Below are 23,071 nucleotides of genomic sequence, written 5' to 3' on the forward strand. Positions count from 1 at the left end.
GCTCTTCTTAAAATTCAAGAACTCAACTTTAAGTCTCCCATTATCTTACATTTCCCCCAAAAAACAAAACAACTCATCATATCAAAACCCAAAATTTTCCTCTTGCAGATAGTCAATGACATTGTGAAGTGATCTTTTGTCATTTTTTAATCAAGTTAAAAGTTAAAAGTGTTTGTTAAAAGTCCTCTCCAGTAGGCACTGGATAATAGAAATTTTGCAAGGTTGATTTACTCTCAGCAGGTCAACACCTGACATACATTTGTTGTGACGTTAATTCATAAAAATAACGAATTTGTAGAGTCATTGATCTGTCCATTCTTGCATCAAGGGTTTCTGGCATTTTTGTCCTCCTTTGTAACATGTTCAGAATATGAAAATAACTCTATTTTGAAGATAGGGCGAATAATTGCAAATATTTATGGAATGGCTTTTGCTATTATTTAGCAAAAGTTATTCTGAGTCAGTCAACTTTCTCTTCTCTTAAGACTAGATTAGCTTTTTATAATGAGTCTTGAAATGTTTGTTTATGATATAAACAAAGCTAGATCATAGACTGTGTTGACCTTCAATTACATTTTTACTAACTATTACAAATTTCTTTGGTAACGGATAACGAGTTTCATCCTCCAGTGGCCTGCTGAGGATATTCAATTAAAACATTCTTGTGACATTATAATCTTGTTTCAAAACACAAAGGTTCCACATATTAATTAATATATAGCCTTCATCATTAATTTGTCAAAACTTAAAGGAGCATTTCAGACATACATGTAGAAACATAATCTTCCACTGGATTTTTTTCCCCATTCTAACCTGCAGCATATATGTTGTTTTTTCTATTTAATGTTTTAATGTCACTGTTTATAAAATAACAAATTAATACCCCAGTAAGCCTGATTATTAGTTCCTTAGACTTAAATATCATCATCATATCGCATGTTGCACTATATAGCCAAGGATAGAGTAAACACGATCCCTGCCGTCATTGTGCGTTAGTAATCAAATTCCACAGACACAATGTCTGCCAGTATCGACAAGGCCTCTATAAACAATCACATACTTAGAATGTAATTTAAAACTTACCAAGATATCAAGATATGATTTAAAACAATCCCATAGAACAGTTTAATATGTAATGGTAAAGTACAATGGGATAGTTCATTCTCTGATGTATACAACCATGGGGGGTGGGGAGGGGGTGTGTTAGAGGCCTATACAGGGGATGAGGCATATTATATAGTGCATAATGTATAACATACAATTGGCTCTTGCATTGGTACTATTTTTAGTGTTTGATTTTACATTCGAATACAGGTAATGATACAAGCATGTACATGCCTGCTCAGTTAAGAAACATACATTTCCTCTCTGTAAGAAGAAGTTAAGAGCCACTTTTATTTCTTCAGAAACTCCCACTTACACATCAGATGCTTACCACACAAAGTTATTGTGCTAGGGTTATGTCAGTCATTCCTTATCCCTTCCTACCCTCTCCCATCTTTTCCCATCCTCTTAAAGTTGAATGTCTTGTTGAACAAACTCTACCTTACACTAAAGAAGCAGGTGTAAAAGGATGATGCATATTACTTAAACTGTTTAGGCTTTGTTCAAAACTACTAATCTCTGTCAAAATATGCAATCTCGGACTGATAAATCAGAGGGGATAAAGCTAGGGATATACTGTGCCACATTTTGGTTATGTTTCATTTAAGAAACTACTAACATATTTATCCATTGCCAATTCTCTCAACCTTCTATTAGAAGTACTTAAGATTATGAACATCACAAAAAAGAACATTAACTGATGTCACTACAAGAGATTATTTCGTTTCCAAATCTCCCCATGCCCCTGGGTTAAGGCGTATTAAAGACCGAAGAATAAAATTCGCACTGATTCCTCCGAAGGACGACCTCATTTCTGACATAATTCTCATTTCTGCTGTCGTAAGAGAGATTACTTTCAGTCACTGAAGTACTAAAAATTCTTCATCTTATTATTATTATATTGAAATTATTTCTATATTTAGCATGCAAGCAATACTTTACTGATACAGCAACAGTATCAGTATTGAAAACTTCACAATTTGACAGTTGAAGTCAAAAGTTTAAACCTTCATAATTCGACAGTCATGTTAGCAACTAAAGTATAGTGTTCTATTAAAGGTGCTTTCTCACTTTGGTTTTAATTCTCAATAAAACATTCTTCATAATAATAATAATTAAGGTTGTTATTATAATTGATCCCAATACAGACCTATGTCCATCAAATCCTCTGTAAACAACTACTATCCAATAGTGCTACAGCTTTACATAAACATCGTTAACCTGATGATGCATGCATACATCCAAACAACAGATATCCTTGGCAAACAGGTTGTGGGAAATTTCAAAACCTATTTCCTGAGCCCCCACAAATGACTTAATGGCTTTTATTCAAATTTTGCAATGATTCTGAGGAATTGACTTTAATGAACTATTTGATCAAACAGGTTGATGTATTAGTCTACAGTGTTTATAATGATTAATTTCTATAAAAAAACACATATGTAGAAGTGGTGGTGAGGTGTAGGAAACATGTGCTGAAAGTGGTCATGTTTCTTAAGGTCCAAAGCATGTCAAAATTAAATTGTTACTTACTTCTTCAAACTTCTTAATTAGGCTTCATGGTGAAGACTAAGGCATATGTCAAATGTAACAAGGTGACTGTAGCATTATGTGTACCGAGGACATGTATACTTTATTACGCTTCACAGTTTTACACAATAAGCATTGCTGGTCTGTCAAGCAGTGGCGTCACCAGACTTTTCAGTCTGGGGGGCACAGGGGAGGCACCAGCATTTGATGGGGGGGCACTTAGGTGGATACGGATCGCCGTCCTGGGGGAGGGGTCTAAGGGGAGGGGGTGCCCCCTCCAGGCGCGGCAGAACGGGAATTTTGGGGGGGGCTAATGTGTAGAGACTATCTAAGCGGAGCTCCACCATCGGTTGGCGCGGAGCGTACAAGAAAATTTGGGGTTTTTCAAACCCCCAGACGGCCGGAAACGGCACTTCCCGAGTGTTTTATGCTGCGAATACCTAGCCCTAAAATATGGGTCTCAAGCCTGCAATTTCTCAGATTGCACGTGAAAGTCTGTAAAAACATTGTAATTTGTATATCCGATGGTGTTTTAAGAGAGTAGCTATTACTCGTAGTGTACTCGCAAAGACGTTTTTGAGTGTAGTAAGGGGATGTTGGAGAACTGGCTGAAATGAAGCAAGTCATTGGCCTAAGACGAAGTTGTGTTGCGCTTACCGGTACTCACACTCACTGCTTCCACTTTTCACGGGGCGTGAAGACGCGGTTGGGGTGACAATGTGGTCTATAGCCAGGGGACGGGCCGAGGGTCCCCCCAGCATTTACTAAAATTAATACACCTATATAGTATACGTGTGCATCGGACAGATCGACAAGTATGCATTGAAAAATGGGCAGATGCACGTTTCGGAGCTTTGGTAAATATTGGGGGGGCTTATCATGCATTTGCCCCCTCAACTTTTTCATTGGGGGGGCTGAGCCCGCCAAGCCCCCCCCGGTTCCGCCGCCACTGCCCCCTCCTCCCCTTTGGAAAATTTTCACATACGGAGGATGGGCTAGATGCAAAATGCTGCCACATTTGATGCTAAATTCGATCTGAAGATATCTCCAGAAATTGCTATTTTTGAGGTAATGATTTTAACAAGGCGCAGAATTTTGCAGAGGATATGAACCACATGCTGTCGATATTATGCCGAACCCTATATCAATAGAACCTACATTTGTTGAATTAATGTGTGCATGACCCCCGACTCCTTTCTTGTCCTTCTCGTTTTCGCCCATTATCTATTAAGATGTAACAGGTTCCAGCATCGTTATTGGCTCCTATCAGGGATCTCACCATGCAATCCAAAGTTTGATCACACATCGAGTATAGCTCAGTATGCAGGTGTGAACATTCGCCATTTGTTCCTACAAGCATCTGACCTCAAATGACCTCTGCACCCCTCTGCACACAACAGGGTTAATATATGGGTCCACAAATATAGGCAAGTATGGTGCCTGCGGACCCTCACATTCTCACATTTCGTCAGCTCCTAACCTGTCAACCTCAAACCAAGGCAACATATTGCAGTACCCTCCCTTCTCACAGCCATGTAGCTCGCGAAGCGAAAGTGTATATCCGCTGGTATGGCGTGAGCACTGACACATTCAATATAAATATCGACACCTGTTGTGATGGCGCGGGTTACGACTTCGATACCCGACGTTCAAGGATAAACTTTTTCATATTTTCGCAGCTCATTTGAAGAAAATACGAATTACTGTGCTTCTTTGTCCTTATGAAAAACCAACTCAGATGATGGGAGTTGAATATAACAAAATAGCCTATATATATATTTTGTTACCAACCCAAATCTCAGATGGGGGGTACTCGGGGGGCACTAGGTTTTCCAGGGGGGGCACGTGCCCCCCCTGGCCCCCCCTTGGCGACGCCACTGCTGTCAAGATAGATCTGGAATATTTAACTAGGTTGAAATATTAGTTTAAATATATACTGCTACTTGGGTTTGCATTCTTCATTCCAAATTAAAACACTTACGGACTTTCTTTGCAGACACTAGCTCCTGTCAAACTCTAAAGAAAAAAATCAAACTCTAATAAAAACCTCTGAAGCCCTAGAAAAGTATTTGTTATTCTGTAAAATATCACAAAGTTGTTGGTAATTCTTGACAGGCTGCAGCATTTCAGGGTCATTAACCTTTCTTATGGGATTCCATTAATCTCAATGCAAATTCATTAAGAAATAAGTATAGACAAGGCTATCGTATTTGGTAGCTTGGAGCAAAACAATTAAAAAACCTGATGAGGAAAAACTTGTTTTCACGCACTGATAAGACTTTACAGAAATAATGATCTTCTCTAATATAATTCATGACAATTGCTCTGTAATTTTTGTCAAACTACACCTTAAGGATATTTGAAAGCATCGAGGCTAACAACCTTCGAACTAACATACAAACGAAACATCTTAAAGGGATACTCCAGTGTCAGACAATGTGACACACTATGGAAAAGAAAAATATTCCACACTGTTAGTTATAAACCCAAAATCTTAATATCGTGTCCCGATTAAACTCAAGATATTATTGACAAATGGACGGTCTACTTGGCTTGCTAAACCTGCAGTTCATTCCTGGGAGTGGATGATAGTAGATGGTCTGTGATGTAACTTAGGTAAATGTTCTTAAAAGCTTCACTTTAAATGATGACATCCATTCACTCTGCTGTTGCCAGATGAATTCACAAAATACCACCAAACTTTGAAAAATTTATAAAAACAATCACCTTTAGCCGCCTGAATATTCCTTGAAAGTCATGATAGCAGCCGCCATATAAACAAAATGTAAGAACTACATTGAGAGGAGGAGATGTGAAACCTAGACAAAGACTGAGATCTAGCCCAGGCATTTTGAGGAGCCTCCCTTCAAAGCTCATTCACTCTACCCGAGTGATATTTGTTTTCAAATGAAAAGGGCAAACAAGAAGAGGGGGGAATCCATTCCTGATAATTACTCCTGAAAAGAGGCCAAGTGTTTTTTCTAGATTGTAAAATCAGCCTGAACATTGTAATCAGATGACTGTCATTAGCACTTAGATCAATTTCAAGAACATACATAACTTGTCATTATTAAAGCAGCTCTCTAAATCAAAAGTGGTTGCCAATTTAGAGCACTTCTGATACGAAGGCTTTCGAATATTTCAGACTAAGATCGATATAAGTCGATCGAGATATCAACAATCCACATCTTTTTTTCTTCACCAAACCAAATTAAGTAGCGATCAAGTTATTACTGAATAACTTTGGATGCTAAAAATATTAGGACCAGGATCGATGGACACTTTTGTTAAGATTCTAATATTAACCATACAAATCCCCAAAAATTGGAAATAATACAGACTTTTCTTTAAAACAAAAATTTTATAATGAGAAGTGCAACTTGATTAGTCAATGCAAAGAGCTGAGTTTCTCAGAGATTTATCCATTATTATGTCATAGAAGATCATTGGAAAAGTGCATTGACTTTCAGCTGTGCATTGAAAAGACATTGAAAGTCGGTCCCTTGCATGCTGTGCTTTGGTAGTGTCATTTCAAGTTCCTGTTGCCTAGCAACATCAGAACGTCTCTGTAGTCTGTACCCTCCCAAAGTGTTGTGTGTAAGTACGTATTTGTGCATGCTAAATGAAGGCTCAAATCCATTATTGGAAAAATAACCCATTGTGAGGAATGGTCATATGATGCTAAATCAACCAATCAGAAGCAAGAATGAATAAAACAGATAAAAACCCGTTACTAGTAAAAAAATTATCAAAAATAACAAGAGGAGCCACTTTAAGAGCACATGGGAAAGCAATTAGACAAGCCTTACCTCTCCGGTGCTCGCCACATGTTTTGCAATTTCAGAGTTGACAGATTTCTGAAGGGCATCTGGGCTGTTAACAAATTCAAAAGAGAAAGTAAAAACTTAACAGTTTTCAAATGAATTTGATTTTTTTTTCAGTCAACAAAGATCAACATTACAAAGAAAGGTATCTTAATTTCCGGCTCTACTTTCAATTGCCTCAGCTTAAAGATCTACTTTTTTTTTATGAACAAAGACACAATTTACACATTGCTGCTTGAATAACAAGTTGGGAATAATTGAACAATAGAACTCATGAACAGATAAAAGATTTACATATGCTACTAATGAAGCTTGAACAACTACAACTAAAATCATTAATGGAATCTTATTTGTTCACAGTATGTATAAGATTTTAATGCTACTCCATAATTGTTTTTATGTATAAGTTTTTAATGCTACTCCATAATTGTTTTTATCAATTCTAATTGTTTTCTGCAGATAACCTGATCAAGAAATCTAACCACATTTGAACAACGCATTATAAACATCACGCATGACTGAGGAAAAGTCTGAATTGTTTTCCGACTGATTTGGCTTCTGAAGAGCTGACGTTTCCTATGTCACTATATATAGTAGAACTACAAGGTGTGGATTCAATACACAGACTAGTCATTAATTCCGGCTTATTCTAAAAGAAATATTCCAGTGGTTGGAAGTTGGATATTTATAAAGAGAAATGTTGTAAACATTCTGCACAGTTAGCAGGTCAATTGATGACTATCCATACAGTATGCTTAAAGAAAGCAAGTCTTAACACAAAATCACAAAATATTAAGAAAAGTTTTTGTGTCTTCTAGAGACCATTTTTTTTTGCAAGAGACAAAATAATATCTTTAAAAGAAAGTAGCATTTGATGAAGCTTTGAATTCAGAGTACATTAATTGGCAATTTCAGAACAAAATGAACATGAAGAACATTTCAGGTACAAATAACAACATGACAAAAGCAAAGAGAAAAGCTGAACATGTGCCATATGACATTCTGATGAACCAGCTAATTAATGTGATCCATTTCCAATGGTAGTGAATGGTTTCTTTGGCAAATTAATATTACAAGCCACCATCAAACCATCATATAGTTTAAGAGCAACATGATATTGAGATAGGATTTTCACCAAGCAGGTTTAATCCACCTTTTCATCTTCCATGTACATGTCACATTATCCACCATCAAACTATTCCTTAAATTTCTTTATAAAATACTGTAGTAACAATCAGTTAAAAGTTCATTTAATATCTTGCAGAACCCATAGCAGAGTACCTGAAGCCATGTTACTTTGCTAATGAGAGTATATACATCTTTAAGTGTTGAGCATATATCATATAGCACTATTTAGAATTTATAAGAGCAGGATCAATGTGAGGACAAAATGGAAGCAGGAAGGGTGCATGTCAGTATGAAGCAATGTGATGACTGGTAATTCTTATTTTAAACATGCTTTTATTTTAGAATAACAAATTATAAAAGACCAAAATGGAATCAGGAAGGGAGCAAGTCAGTATGAAGCAATGTGATGAATGGTAATTCTTAATTTAAACATGCTTTTATTTTAGAATAACAAATTATAAAAGACCAAAATGGAAGCAGGAAGGGAGCAAGTCAGTATGAAGCAATGTGATGACTGGTAATTCTTAATTTAAACATGCTTTTATTTTAGAATAACAAATTATAAAAGACCAAAATGGAAGCAGGAAGGGGGCATGTCAGTATGAAGCAATGAGATGACTGGTAATTCTTAATTTAAACATGCTTTTATTTTAGAATAACAAATTAAAAAAGACCAAAATGGAAGCAGGAAGGGAGCAAGTCAGTATGAAGCAATGTGATGAATGGTAATTCTTAATTTAAACATGCTCTTGTTTTAAAATAACAAATTATTTTATGTAGGATTCAACAAGCATCTGTCAGCACACTATGTTTGGCCCTATTTTGTTTATAATTTATTTTTTCACCCCTTTAATGCATATATGTATGTATGTATGTATGTATGCATTTTAGAGGAATTTGCGAAGCCTCAGCCAGCCGCAAGCTGACCGAAGTATGAAGTCTCTTAGATTCATATTTAACGTCCATGATAATGAATTGTCAACAACTCTGTAACTGGACGACATACATTAATCTTAGCGTGACTCGAACTCGGGACCTTATGATTGGATGGCACCAGCGTTAACCACTGAGCTAGCACTCCTTGGAGCTGACACTCCGTGGAGCTAACACTCCACTGGAGCAAACACTCCATATACAGAACTGACAAAACAGGAGCAAGAGCACAGGGTCATCATCTGAGGTCTCACATGGTTCTGGAATGCAAAGCATGTGTGGATAAGAATCTAATTAAACAAACTTAAAGTGAATTTTGATTTAGATTTGACCTAGTCATATGAACGCATCGCATCCTCCTGGATGGCTGCTTTTTATAGCCTACCTGATGATCTTAGCCCACACTCTTTTGCTCAATATGAAGTGAACACTGTGGCTTTGAAAACAGATGCCTAGTTGTCAGAATAAATTTCACATGAATCCTTCATGCAAAGAATATGATTTGACAGAATCTAAATCAAATTGCACTTTATTGTTTAATTAGGAGAGTATATAAGGTAATAGCTGCCAAATTTACTATGCCACTTGTTAAGCTGCTCAGGGCCTACACTCCAGGCATGAAATGGCATAGGTACAGGGCATTAAATTTGAAATCATCAGAGACGACCAAATTTCTATTAAGACATCAAAACTCAGCTTTGGAGGTCATCGGATAGATGACTAGTTGTTTTCATCAAATTCAGATTGCATTGTAACTAAATACCCTCAAATAGATTAAATAATAAATTGGTGTCACCTCCAAAGCTACTGTGCTATTCACCAAACCTACACATCTCACCTATATTTTACATCTCCATCATTGTTATTGTAATAATATGTTGGTATAATATTATATAATGTTACATGTAATTATAAATGCTGCACAATACTATAAAGATTATTAAACTGTCACTGCAATCTTTTCACAACGTTTGGTGATGGAAATAATATACAATGTCATACTCAATGTGTATGACAAAACACGACCGCCGCGACTCAGCCACTGTTAACATCTAATCCAGGGGAATTACAAAGAATTAGAATTCATAAGAAACATCACACTTGAATTAATAATTAGGTGCTTAAACTAGAAAAACTTCCTAACTTAAGCAGTTTCTATATGTTAGAAGACGGGTGGAGACGGTACAAGGAAAATGAAAGAAAAAAAGACGACAAAAACACCCCCTGATATTCCTGCCATAAAAACCATCATTAAAGCAGAATAAATGTCTGTCTTAATGATGCAATAACTCTTCTTATGATGATCCAGGGGAGGGGAGGGGAGGGGGGTGAGTTAAAACTAAGGATGTAAGAAAGCTTCATGGCAGTTGTTGCTCACCCTCTTGAGTATAATATTATAACTCAGTCTTTTCAGTTTATCATTTATAACATGTATAACTAAGATGGCTTAGATAAGCTGACCAAAAATACAATAAAGAATATAGAATGGGCTGGATTTGAGTGACTTTATTACTGGCACTTAAGTCAAGGTTTAGGTTAATGACAGCTCTGATGCTGTCATAAAGCTGTTTTAATGGATGTTAAATGATATATACTTATTATTATTATGCGAGGAAATGTCTGTTTCTTGGGAAATCTTTACTAGCAGCGGAGCGGGCTGCGAACTAGTCAAAACTATTAAATAAAAGGTCACTCCGCAAAGAAGCCAAGTTTATCGTCAAGAAATAAAAAAAAGGCAGTCGTCTTTTGCCGTAATAATTATGTAGGATATTATTTCATTAATTTTGCTGATCGACGACTGTGACCCCATTCATTACAAAGGATTGTATACACAAACAACAACAAAATATGTTAGCAGAGACGCTATTATCTAGAATAAGGGAATCATGGAACGTCTGTATGTAGAAAATATGAAGTTGTACAGGAGGAAACACAAATAGGAAAAAGCATGTGTAATTCCTATTCTGTGACTATTTGAGAGGGTGGGACAGGAGAGGGGCAGGAAATAAAAACTGTTGTGACAAAAAAAGCAATCCAATTTCAACAAAACATCAGTTATGAACAAACTCCTACACAAAATTAGAAACTTACCATTCAAGGCAGGGAAGAAAAAAAAAACCTTTTGTGGTTGCATGGGGAAGTTAATTAACAGTTCTTACATATTACACACATTTAATGGGATATTGCCAAGATAAAAAAAGGAACACTATGCCCCTACTATTACAATTATTTTTATGTCATGTCATTGTATGGACCGCAAGTAGTTCCAATCATCAGTCCAAAACTATCGCCAAATAAAATGTGCGTTCATACCTCTGTAATGTTTACTTTGTGTCAAGAGAAATTTACATAAATGCAAGAAATTGTCACAAATGAAAGGTTTTCAATATCTGTGAAATGTTATCTTTTAGACATGTTGCTTAATAAGAGTTCCTGTTTCTACACCAAACAGAATGAATTTTATGCATCAGTCATCATCGTCTGCCCAAAAAATCGATCTGAATTTTTATCCAGAGGAAGGCAACACATTTTGAACCTATTTTCCTTTATTTCTGATATCGCCCTTGGATTTAACACTTTCAAATACCATACAATATTTTACACGAAGATGTCTCCTATTTTTTTCTTTCCCTGCCGAAAGCGTGTTGATCAGATTTCAAATCTCAATTATAAATCCCACAAAAGTTTTGAGGTTTGCTTTAAACGTAAATGCGCATCTCAGCCCTTTAAATTAACAGCTGCAATCTACGCTTGGCATACTGTAGGTTATACAATCACCATCAGTTACTATAGAAGCTTTATTCTATAAGCTCAATCGCCACTCACGCTAGATTGCACTTGTTCTTCAATTTTAAATGAACCGATATACCAAAAAGGACAAAGTCTAGGTCAGTCTACATGGACATACATCCATTCCTGAGAGAAAACTCCTGTTTTTGCAGCAATGAGGCGAATCATTTACCCAAGCAATTTCTTCTTTCTCTTTTTTAAATCGACTGAAAGAAGTGTGACCTCAACTATTTTAAATGATGTCAGCTAGTAGAGGCTGTGCAATCCCCACTTTTTTATTAGATTATCCCATAATTCTCCAAGCTCTGGTGATTGCCGAGAACGTAAAAAAAAAAATTAAAAAAAAAGAAGCTATATTCAACACCGATGGATTGTGCAGCTCACATGGGTGAACAAAGTAACAATATATATAGTCAAATCAAACTTCAGTCTGAAGAAAAGTGACTGAAATTTTGGCAACTATTATAGGACAAATTAAACATCAGCTGATCCTTGATGCCATCATGGTACACGGGTCAGACAATTAATAGTCCCAAAAGCCTTAATATGCACAGTTTTTACCATCCTCAATGAAGACCAATTTTCAAACAGTATAATCCAAAAATTCTCAACGACTGTATCCCTTTGGATACATGTGATTGTGATTCAAACTATAGACATAAAAAATTTTGTTCGTCTTATGTAGATGACTCATCTAATAATGTCGTCAACGGTAAATTTGTTTCATTTTCGGCCAGACAATAGTTCTAGATGATATAAATGTTGATAACCAACATTTAGTGTTTAACTTTTCTTCACAAAATTTTAATAAAAGGTTTAAATATAAAACTAGGACAGATTTGTGTCATCTGCGCCAAATGGCATTTAAAGAGGATCGAGGGAAGGCTGTATGGGAGGCATAAATAGAGACATGAAATTATACCACATCACATATTAAACCTTACTACATCACACAGTAGATATTCACAGATGGAAATGCCACTGACCATACCCAAGAAACGGTGAGAATAGTTTGGTGGTTGATGGGTGAGAGGCAGCAAAATCTTGCGTGGGTGTGGATAATAATACATAATTGTTCTGCATCCTACACCAACAAATCAAACACAATTTCACAGTTATTTTGTCTTGATCTAACACCTGCCTTAAGTGGATAACAATCTGCTGAGTTACATAAACCAAGTCTGATAGTCTTTCAATCCTTCTCTTATATAAAAATATATATATGTATATATATAAAAAAAAACCTTTGGACAAATTTTTATCACAGGACTGGCAAAAGCTTGCCGGAAGAGACCTTGATGATTTAAGTGATTGCTCTCTTTCTAGTAACATCCGGCAATGAAATTCTACCCCCTCCCCTAAAGAAGAGGATTTTGTCAATGTTCATCTCAACAAATCTTTAATCAAAGGGGAGAAGGAAAAGTAAGACTGCAACTTTAGGAGGAGACATCTTGATTTACAACAGCGAGACGCCAGACCCGCAATCCAATACTCGTTATTGAGGAAGAGTTTGTCCGCAAATATTGCTTCAGCATTTCCTTTTCTCCCCGTGGGCAAATTGCTGGGAAACTGTAGCAGGCGTATGCTCTTCAAGGAAACTCCGACGGCATATCGCCACATCCTCAAAGATCAAGGGCTATTCATGATATTTTAACCTTCATTTCAAAAGGGAATAGGGAAAAATATTAAGACGAGAGGGAAAAAAAAAAGATAGGAGAAGAAGATGACGAAGAAGGAAGGAAAGAAAGAAGGATGAGTGCAGGCCTCGGATGTCAACTGTAAAGTTTCCTGAGGCACTGACTGTTGCTAGGTTTGATATCATTAAAGATGACAACCTCCAGATGAAGATATATTGCACTATATATCACACCATAAAATTGCACTAGGCAATTTGCAAGTTCTAAACGGCCATCATGAACTGAATAATCATTGAACGTTCTCTATGTAAGGTTTACATATATTTGATAAAAAAAAAAAGTCATTGTATCCGAGATGAATCTTGGCATCTTTGATACATAAATTAATTAATGTTATATTTGCTTACAGCCATCTATAGTCCATAATAAATTGCCCCACCTTTAAAATTTGTCAATATTGAAATTACCAAGTAACCCATGTTTGATTTCACTTTATTATCTTTATACCGATCTCAAAACTGAAGGCAAAAATATGATTAAATATGTACTGCACAGCAGTATGAGTGACATTTATTGCCAATTAATCCAGGAATGAAGATTATTTGGAACAAAAGAACTTCATAACGACCCATGCAGATAATGATCTACATGAAGATTACATTAATCAGTTCAGTATTATATAGAACCATGGACAACTGATTCATCATCTAGCTTTCCTGTCAATGTCTGTATTTTAAATGTTTTAAAATCTTAAGCTTCAAACCTTGGTATACAGTAATAGCACATTTTGTATAAGTACATGAACCTCCAGCTGTAAGGAGGCCATTAATTAGCCGTAATGATAAAACTTATATGTATATGGTACTCGTACTCATATTACTTTAATTAATTGAAATTGTAGTGAGTTGGAAAATTCAGAACAGTGAAAAACTTACAGTCTCCACAGGGATTCGAACCTGGGCCTCCCGCTTTATATGCGGACACCCTAACCACTAGGCTATAGATGCTGATTGTATGTCCAGAGGTTTGAAACCGGTAAGGAAGGTCGTAATGCCACTATAGGCAGATATATATATATATATATATATAGATATATATATATATATATATACATGCATGTGATAAGATAACGAACAAACCCTGGATTGTTTTTAAGACTTCTCCTTTTGATCAGTGTTCAGATAATTACACTCTGAGACAAAAGTGTCCATGCATTTTTGTGTCTGTTCCTGCCACAACTGCCGCTTGATCCTGATTCAAGGTACAACAAAGGAACCTCCAACATATGAAGATTCCTGCATATATAGATAGACCTAGATAAAGTATATCCTATTCAATCACAGCAGTTCGGCTGTGAAAAACGGGAGAGAAAAAAATCTCCACTTCTCAGTTCATAAATTGGGATATAAACAAAATACACAGATAATCGATGCACCATGATCAGTACCACAAAACAGAAATTTTAAATTTTAACACAAATTTGGACATAGATGTGCTTTGAAGCAAAGACCTTATATAGACAACATGTGTTGGACCACCACACCGGTGCTGCATGGCCGAGTGGATACAGGCAGTAGCATTTGAAGCAATGATGCTTAGCAGATTTGGGTTCGATCCCCGGCCAGGTCATAGTAAGGTTTTTCATCCAAGGGCAATCTACAGTTTTCCCATCTGGAATGACAGAGTGAGTTAGGCCTGGGATCACTGTGGTTATGCCACATAGAGCAGTAGTATACACCTAGCTATCATGTTAATGTATTTAATTGATTCTTTAAAATAGGTTTCCTTAGTTCTTCTTTCCCTCATTTTTCTCTTACAGTTTCTTCATTTCCCTTGCACCCATTTCCTCATTGTTTTTGCAAAACGTACAGAAGCAAAAGGAACAGAGAAACCGAAAATAACAAATACAGTCTGATATATCATTCAAAATAAGAAAAAAACATAATCTTTTCATTCTGTGCCCTTGTAATGAAAGCTGAACTATGTTAATCCTTACAACTGTCTGAAATGTTCTTGAGCATATCCATTGCCTATCTCTGCCTACATAAGAATTAAAATGTAGCTTACCCTGCTTCTACGCCCCAATTCATACAAAGAAGGGAAATTAAGCCATATTTATTTTTACATGTTTCCCATAAAGTATCAGTATTTGCACAATAAAAAGAGATGTATCACTCTGGCTGGTGAGAGACTGAAATTTCCTTGAATAGATCAAGAGAAAGAAAGGGAAACATCAATAAATCATTTAAATTAAACCTTGTCAAGGTCAAATCTAAGTAGCAAGAAAAGACATTATGGTTTTATTTACCTTTCGAGTAGGATAAGATACAAGGACACATTGTTGGTTCAATCTCATAACAAACTTGTGAAATGTCAGGGCAAAATTTTGATGGTAATACAGTCATCTGAGACTGCTAGATTTCTATTCTGAAAACAAAACCAGCTATAGAGGGTCTCTGACGGACGACTAGTTGTTTACATTGAACTGCATTGTGACTAAATATCCCCAAATAAGTAAAATGGTAAACTGTTATCATCCCCACTGTTGCTGTTCTATATATTTACCAACCCACACATACAAAGTAGTCTGCAATATTAGTTCGGACCTTTGACTGAAAATAACACCTTGTACTGAAAACACAATCTGAGCAATGCATTTTGCACATTCAGCATATTAAATTCATTTTGTGAAACCCCATCCTCACCCACACCATTGGAATCCTGTGAGTGTCACAAGATTGGTTCAAACACACTGAATTCATTGTGAATCTGGGTGGAATACAGGTGGAATTGAGGGCTGAAGTTGGGAAGCAAAATGCTGGATTCCAATCCCATAGCTGGGAAGTTTGACCATGGAGGGGCACCAACAAATTAAGGAGTGGCACACTACTTGCGTCCTTAAATTTGTGAATATTTTTGTGCATTTTACGAGGATGGCAGAGATGGCCTTATGAAGTCATTCTTTGATCACACATCTCTAAACTAATGTTCTCTATAATCAAATTTTTTCGTAATGAAAAGAAACAAAATAAAACAAAACTGTTAGCAAAACTGCTTATCCACTAGAGAGCCTGTGTAAGAGAAAGTGTACAAACATTTAGCCTTCGAAGAAGATCCTGCTAGGATCGAAACGTCAGGCCAACTTACTTTTACACAATGAAAAGAAACAGAAAGTATTGCCTAGATCCTTGAATTTCATTTAATACAGTCACCTCCTTTAAACTTACATCAGCAAAATAAGCACTTTGTTAATAAAACTGATGATGTTACCAAGAAACCACAGCTCTTGATTTTGACACTGGATAACCTGAGATGCTGTCAATTTATGAGATGTTGTTGTAAGATCATTTAATCATCATACCGTAAAACAATTACTGCACGTCATAAATTCATCTGGTGTAGTCTTCTCTTCTTTCTTCGAAGATAATGTTATTACATGTGTGCATGAGCCCACGTTATGTTTACTGTACAATGGTAATGCAAGACTTCTATAGAGTGATATGGCATACTTTAATCATGATCAAACACACACACACACACACGCAAAAGACAAAGATCTAAAGGTACGGAATGATACATGTAGAGGAATATATGGAAAAGGAAACAGAACATAGTCAATGAAAATGAGGATGGTGAGATGTAGGGGCATATCCAGGGGAGGGGGTGTTGGTGGGGGTGTTGTAGACCTAATTATAGAGCCGAAATATGCATTCTAAGGTAACACCATTTCACATATAAAATTTTAAAGTTTTCAAGGGGGAGGACACCCAAACCCTTCCACATGCTTAATTTGATTGTTATAACTACCAATCTTATATGTTAGAGCATGAATGGTGTAGTAACTGATTTATGTAAAAAATTAAATTAAAATATAATTTAACAAAAAATTAGAAACCTTTCGTAATGGTTTTTCAGTGTATTATTACCTTTGACGTACAAAAACTTCAAATACTTGATGTATGATTATTTCTCCTTTTTTTTTGGCACTTTCTAAATAATTTTGTATTCTAACATCTTCCAGTTTTAAAGTAGTTTCAATGTTTAAAAAAATATTTCTTATAGTTGTTGTTATCTTCTGAGAATATTGAAGCTTTAAATGAATGGAATTCCTTGCCCTGAGCTGGTATTGGTCCCCCTCCCCCTATTTTTCTTAGGTAAGTTTTTTTTAAAAATTTTTATCACATTGCAAACGAAAAAAACATTACAAAGACAAACTTTAGTTTACTTAAATCTAACATAAGCACTGAAAGTCAGCCTTCCTCACAGATTTTATTCGTAAGATCAAGGCAAAGATTTGTGCACACAATTAATATGTTGGTATATATACACACAAATGGAATAACGACAATCTTTCGCAATGGATTAAAAGACAGCAATTAAGCATGTTAAGTGCATGCCTGTCTACTCATCATGGAGACCATCCAACCACTTGAACATGTAAAGTGATACTGTAAGCATTTTCACAGATGAGCAGAGGGGGCCAGCATTAAACTGTCCTACTGTAATGGGATCTTCAACAAGCGAAATGACTTTAATTAAAAACTCTTAATACTTATTTAGTCATTTCACTAGAGTAGTCAAAATTAGGAATAATTGTTTTTTTTTCCCCTTCTCTATCAATTATGGAATGAATTCTTTGTTAAAGCACTTACATAAGTTTCATTAATAAATAATGATAAAAGGGAGCAGAAATAGAAATATTTATGACTTTCACTGGAGCATCTTGTTTTTGTGTTTTTGTGTGTGTCTGTGTGTGTGTGTGATAGACTCTGATAGTCTTGTTTGTGTTTGTGTGATAGATTGTAATAGTCTTGTTGGACTGTTGTTGAAACCATTTTCAGCAAATAGTAATGTCTGTGTTCTCAGTATATATAAAGTAGAGACATAAAAGGGTACAAAGTGGGGTTAAAAACAACCCCTGTTAAAGATACAACCAGCTAGGACACCGATTATAAACTAAATTTCATTTCTTTAGGAGTTGAAAACATTCATATTCAATATATACTATATGCAGACTTGGCATCCACAAATTTTGTCATTGTTGATATTTATACAGATATTTAGCCCATGATACTGCATATAGCCCATGATACTGCAAAGGTCAAGCATGTACACTCCAATCCGCTTTTGCTTAAGCGCTTTGAGGCCTTTGCATAAAGCGCTCTATAAATATTTGCTTATTATTAATCCTCCATTAAGTGGATATACAGAGAGGGATCGGCCCCTAATTATAGGGATCATGGGCCCTGGTACACTGGGATAGTAATACAACCTCTTGGGGATCCCTCAGAGGTGATGTAATGTGCCATGTTTTGATTGGTTCAAAATAAATCCATACTTTAGATATTACACAACTTTGCTGGCAGACTATGTGCAACTCACCTTAATTAGTACATGCTACAAAAAATAAGCGCCAAATTCATGAATACCCAATGCTAGGATAAGAATCACAACATGAAATCACTAGCTTGGAATGACCCTAGTAGCACCTTTTGGGAGGATAGAGCTACTGCAAAAGTTTCATACTCCCCAAAGATGCAAAAAAGAAGAAACGTTTGAGGTTCCAGTTACGTCGCCTTTTCACTTCTCATCGAATACGAAAAACTGAAGATAACTTAAAGGCGATCAGGAACGTGATTAGGAGCACAACTTACCAGTCAGAGAGTATAGTCAAGCTATTTCCATTTCTATTTTATGCCTTCCTAATTACTGCATCATCCTAGGTGGAATTTAAGCTATTTACAGTTCAATGCCATGGTGTATTTACAGCTTGTCTAATAATTCAATTACTTGGCCAGAGCAGCACAGCTACCTACAGAGCTCAGTAGCTTTATTTTTCTTGCCTTCTTCTACCTTCAGCATGTGTTAAAAAGAAATTTAATTTGAAGTTGCTCTGAAATGTTTTTCCACGTAAGTGGCCCACCGGGGAATGCAAGTTTGATTACAAGCATTCATAAAAGAGAATATGCCTCCTGATGGCTAAAGACAAATGTGTCTCTCAGTTGGCGAGGATAAAGGGGCTGGAGTCACATATAGGGTCAAATTACTGATGACAAGTCTCAAAAGAACAGTTGTTTATTGTCATCTAATTTGTTAGCGATTGGAAAATTGTAACTTCATACGAATCGTGAGGTGAATCCGTACCTGTACTCGTATTTTCACGTAGATACATATATAGTCGTAATCTCCCTCATGGAGTAGTACTCGTATTTGGGTCATTTTAGAAATGTAATGTAGATACCCTAGTGCAAGATTACCTACTCGTACTCATGCTTAAAGTCTTAATTCTACCGGTACTCATACATACCGATCAATATCAAGGGAAATTCTATTTGTACAGGTACTCAAGTTGTGGTACTCATACTGTGGTACTCATAAGTACTATAAGTGTGCTTAATATCAGAGATTTTGATTCAGCTATCACTATAATGGACATCTTCATCTGCTGTGAACCAATGGTATAGCTGTAAAGCATGGTGCATATGAAGTAACACTCAATTGAGTATACAGTTTTCCAATTTTTCCAACTGAACATTTTTTGCCAAAGTCACCAGTGTACTTTTGACATCCATCCAACCTTCAAGGCATGAGCATTCCATACATTGACAATTTGCAAAGGTCTGTCTCAATTTTTTTTTTTAGTCCATGAAAATTCAGATGACAATTAAAACAGGTAAAAACTAATATATCCCAAGAAAATGTTCAACATGCATGGAAATAAATTAAAGATGTCAGTCACACAATAGCATGTGTGGTCCAGTAATATTTTCTAATGAAAAGAAAATGATGGCAGGAAAACTAAAACTGGGGCACACTTGGTAACGGTATCAATTATTCATTTGTGCATCATTTTTAAAATGGGCCAAAATTTGAGGGGAAATCCCAGTTCATCGATCAATCAGGACAATGTGATGGCAGGCTGCCTATCAGCATACTGTGTATGAGAGGATTCAGGACATTCCTGCATAATTATTAGACGTTTAATCGATTTTCAAGAAAAGGCATACAGATGAAGACTGCCGGGTATTCTTGAACGTTAATTATTACGTGTCATTTAAGTCTTCCATTTATAAAAGGAAAAAAGGAAATTATTTCTAAATATGTTTAAACAGACTTGTAATTAATCCTTACTTGTACTCACATTCTATAATAAAGACAACAGTACACACTCTGGCACATTTGTACTTGTACAATTCCTTGTACTTAGAGCCTTGTACTTAGTCTCTTACCAAGGGGAATTCTACTTGCACTCGTACATGAATGCTGTTGTACTCATACTACACGCCTGTGTTTAACACACCAAAGTGACTTGTCAGGGGCTAGGAGGCTATATATACAGTAGTTGTTATTAGCTATGGAAACAACAGAATATGTGATAATGATCGTTCATCACCTCTGTACTTGCACTAAGTACTGTTAATCTGGTGAATTCATGTTGTATATGTTGAATAGTTTTGAGGCAATTTTCAAAATGTCATGAACATTAACGGAACCAATTACACATGTGGCATTGCTTATTTAGCTGTGTAATCCAATTATTTAACATTTGTGGGTGGTATAACCATGAGGCTTTTATATACATGTATATATATATCTATCTATCTATACATCTATATATATATCTATCTATACATCTATATATATGTTTATGTATATATATATATATATATATATATATATATATATATATATATATATAATATTAGAGAAAACCAGAGAAATAAGATATGACTCATAATGACAAATAATGAGTAAGTTTTAGAAAATATATTGGAATTTTTGGTCCCCTTTATATATATATATATATATATATATATATATATATATATATATATATATATATATATATATATATATATATATATATTATATATATGTGTGTGTGTGTATGTATCTATATAGTTGTATACATAGATCTTATCTATTAAGTAAACATTAGAGGAACATTTTATTGACAACAAATTTGTTTCTTATAGATGGACAAAATAGTGGGTGTACATTTTGAGACTGAGGAGTGTAGGTGGACAAATATGTGTCAATCAAATGTGTCTCTAAAGTTTACTTATTATTTTTGATTTATTACCTGTTCCCTTGATTTGGATGAGCACTATCTCCTGTGAAGGTTTTACCTAAACTATTTTGGATTCTATACATGTACCTATGTATAAATTCATCTAGCTATAACATCACCATCTGTTCAGAAGCCTAAATGTGAATGGTTGATTGTTTATCCATATACTCTAGTGGATATACAGTACAATAACGTGTTGTAGACAGCTTGCTATAGTCTACCCCCTTCCAACGATAATTTAAATAAACTATAAACTTTTCAGCTAGTCTTTGAGGCTGGATAAGAGCTGTATGGTATTATGCTACCCTTAACTTCTCTAAGTATCTATTAAATCCTTTCATATGGAGTACCTAGGTTTTGTAGTAAACCTACACTTCCTCTGAGAAAGAAATCCGACAATAAAAATGTCATATAATCCAATCAAAAGGGACACTCAACTTGCAGTTAGTTAGGCAGTTAATGCATTTTTTTCAAGTTTGTGGTATAATATTATAGCTTGTGCTTGTCATCTCAGCTCCTATGTTGCATAAGTTATTACACTATATTAAAAACAGGAAATACCTACCTGAGATGTTCCACCTTTTCTTTTTCCTTGGCAGTGAGGTCAAATGCCGTAGAGAAGCTGATTTCCTATGAAGAAACATGAAAAAATGGACTCTTAGATGCGACTCTCAAACCACTTTTCTTAATGAAAACAAAAGGTTCTTATCCATTTCAATGCATCTGGCTACAACAAGTGGAGAAAACAACCTGCCATACTCTTCCATTAAAGATCGTCTTTTATGTCAGTTACACCAATTTCAAAATTTTATTTAGTTTATCCACCAACATAAGCTTGATACCCTATAATCGAGCTTAACTCAGATGGGCAGTGTTTTAATTTATGGACAAGTGTTCAGCATTTAGACAAGATCATACGACCCATGATCGGTACCATAGGCCACGACTGCCGTCAACCCTGCGAATCAGTGGGAGCTTTGAAATACTGTTTTGCACGTTGCATGCAGTATCTTCTTGGAGGAACATCCATGAAATCTTCGTAGGATCAAATAAACATCACAATCACTACAGGGGATCAATGAAACACATTCACCAATTTTCATTCTGTTTTTAACATTATTTAACTTTCTCTCTTACTTATCACAATAGCGTTAACATAGACCGCATTGCTCATGGGCTACTTTATTACCTTAACTATGCATACACTGTGCCAGACCTTGCAACTTCACCCCTCCCTTCAGTCCAATTATGATTTATTCTATTGTTTCAAAATGTATCTCTATACTGTTGGAATAACTATGAAGAAACCATTAGGGTGGATTGAAAACTACCAACTGCCAGGAATTCAACATGCCCCATTAAGAGATGGATGGTTTTCCTATCATACCAATGAATAAAAAATAAAAAAAAGGTGAGAAGAATGACTGTGTCATTGGACAAAAGGGCATTCTGCAGTGCTGGAGAAATACATTAATTTGGCATAATATTCTGATGGGGCTAAACGTAGTTGGAAAAATGCAGCCCAAGGCCTGTCAAAAGAACGAGCTAAGTCTTTACCCCTTGAGTCTCCAAACTCTTGGGAAATTCCTTCTTTGGCAAAGATTATTCTATCGGGTGGTGGTGAGTTGCTTTATACGAGGCTAGATTAGCACATAACGATGATTGCTTTTCCTTTTTTCCATCTCTGTTCCTTTTCTTTATTTTTTTAAAATATTGAAAATCAAGACGGACTATGAAAACCTATCAGGGAGGCCAGAGTGAGGGATTCAGGAATGACAGCACCTTCCGGCCAAAATGACTTTCAAATATTCGAGACGATCGTTTACACTGGGATGCGAGAGATGACATAGTGATTGTAAAATCCATGCCATGGAAGGCGACGTTTTTCCCCTCTTTCTCGATCTCTTCTGCCGTAAATTTTCCATCGATTTCTCTATGATTGCATTATCTCAAAGATCACATTTGTCAGTTCAGGAAGGGGATAAGATAGGAGTAGCTTCATCCAAACAAAGCATGAAAGCCAAGTTATTCCAATTGTCCAATAATTTCAACTG

At 35.7% G+C, this 23,071-nt stretch overlaps 1 protein-coding gene across 13 annotated transcripts in view; it reads right to left on the bottom strand.

The window, feature by feature from the left end:
• Nucleotides 1-23,071, bottom strand: part of LOC139968050 (cGMP-specific 3',5'-cyclic phosphodiesterase-like) — a 184,420-nt gene that overhangs the window by 41,036 nt on the left and 120,313 nt on the right. For all 13 annotated transcript variants that reach the window (XR_011793215.1, XR_011793212.1, XR_011793213.1 and 10 more), the window contains 2 exons: nucleotides 21,583-21,647; nucleotides 6,444-6,507 (listed from right to left, as the gene is read on the bottom strand). Coding sequence is in view for 9 of the 13 variants with exons in the window: in XM_071972364.1 (XP_071828465.1) it covers nucleotides 6,444-6,507; nucleotides 21,583-21,647 (129 nt within the window). In the remaining 4 variants the exon portion in view is untranslated. The remainder of the gene's footprint in view (nucleotides 1-6,443; nucleotides 6,508-21,582; nucleotides 21,648-23,071) is intronic.

Source organism: Apostichopus japonicus, chromosome 5 (genome assembly GCF_037975245.1).
Source record: "Apostichopus japonicus isolate 1M-3 chromosome 5, ASM3797524v1, whole genome shotgun sequence".
Classification (NCBI taxonomy): Eukaryota; Metazoa; Echinodermata; class Holothuroidea; order Aspidochirotida; family Stichopodidae; genus Apostichopus; species Apostichopus japonicus.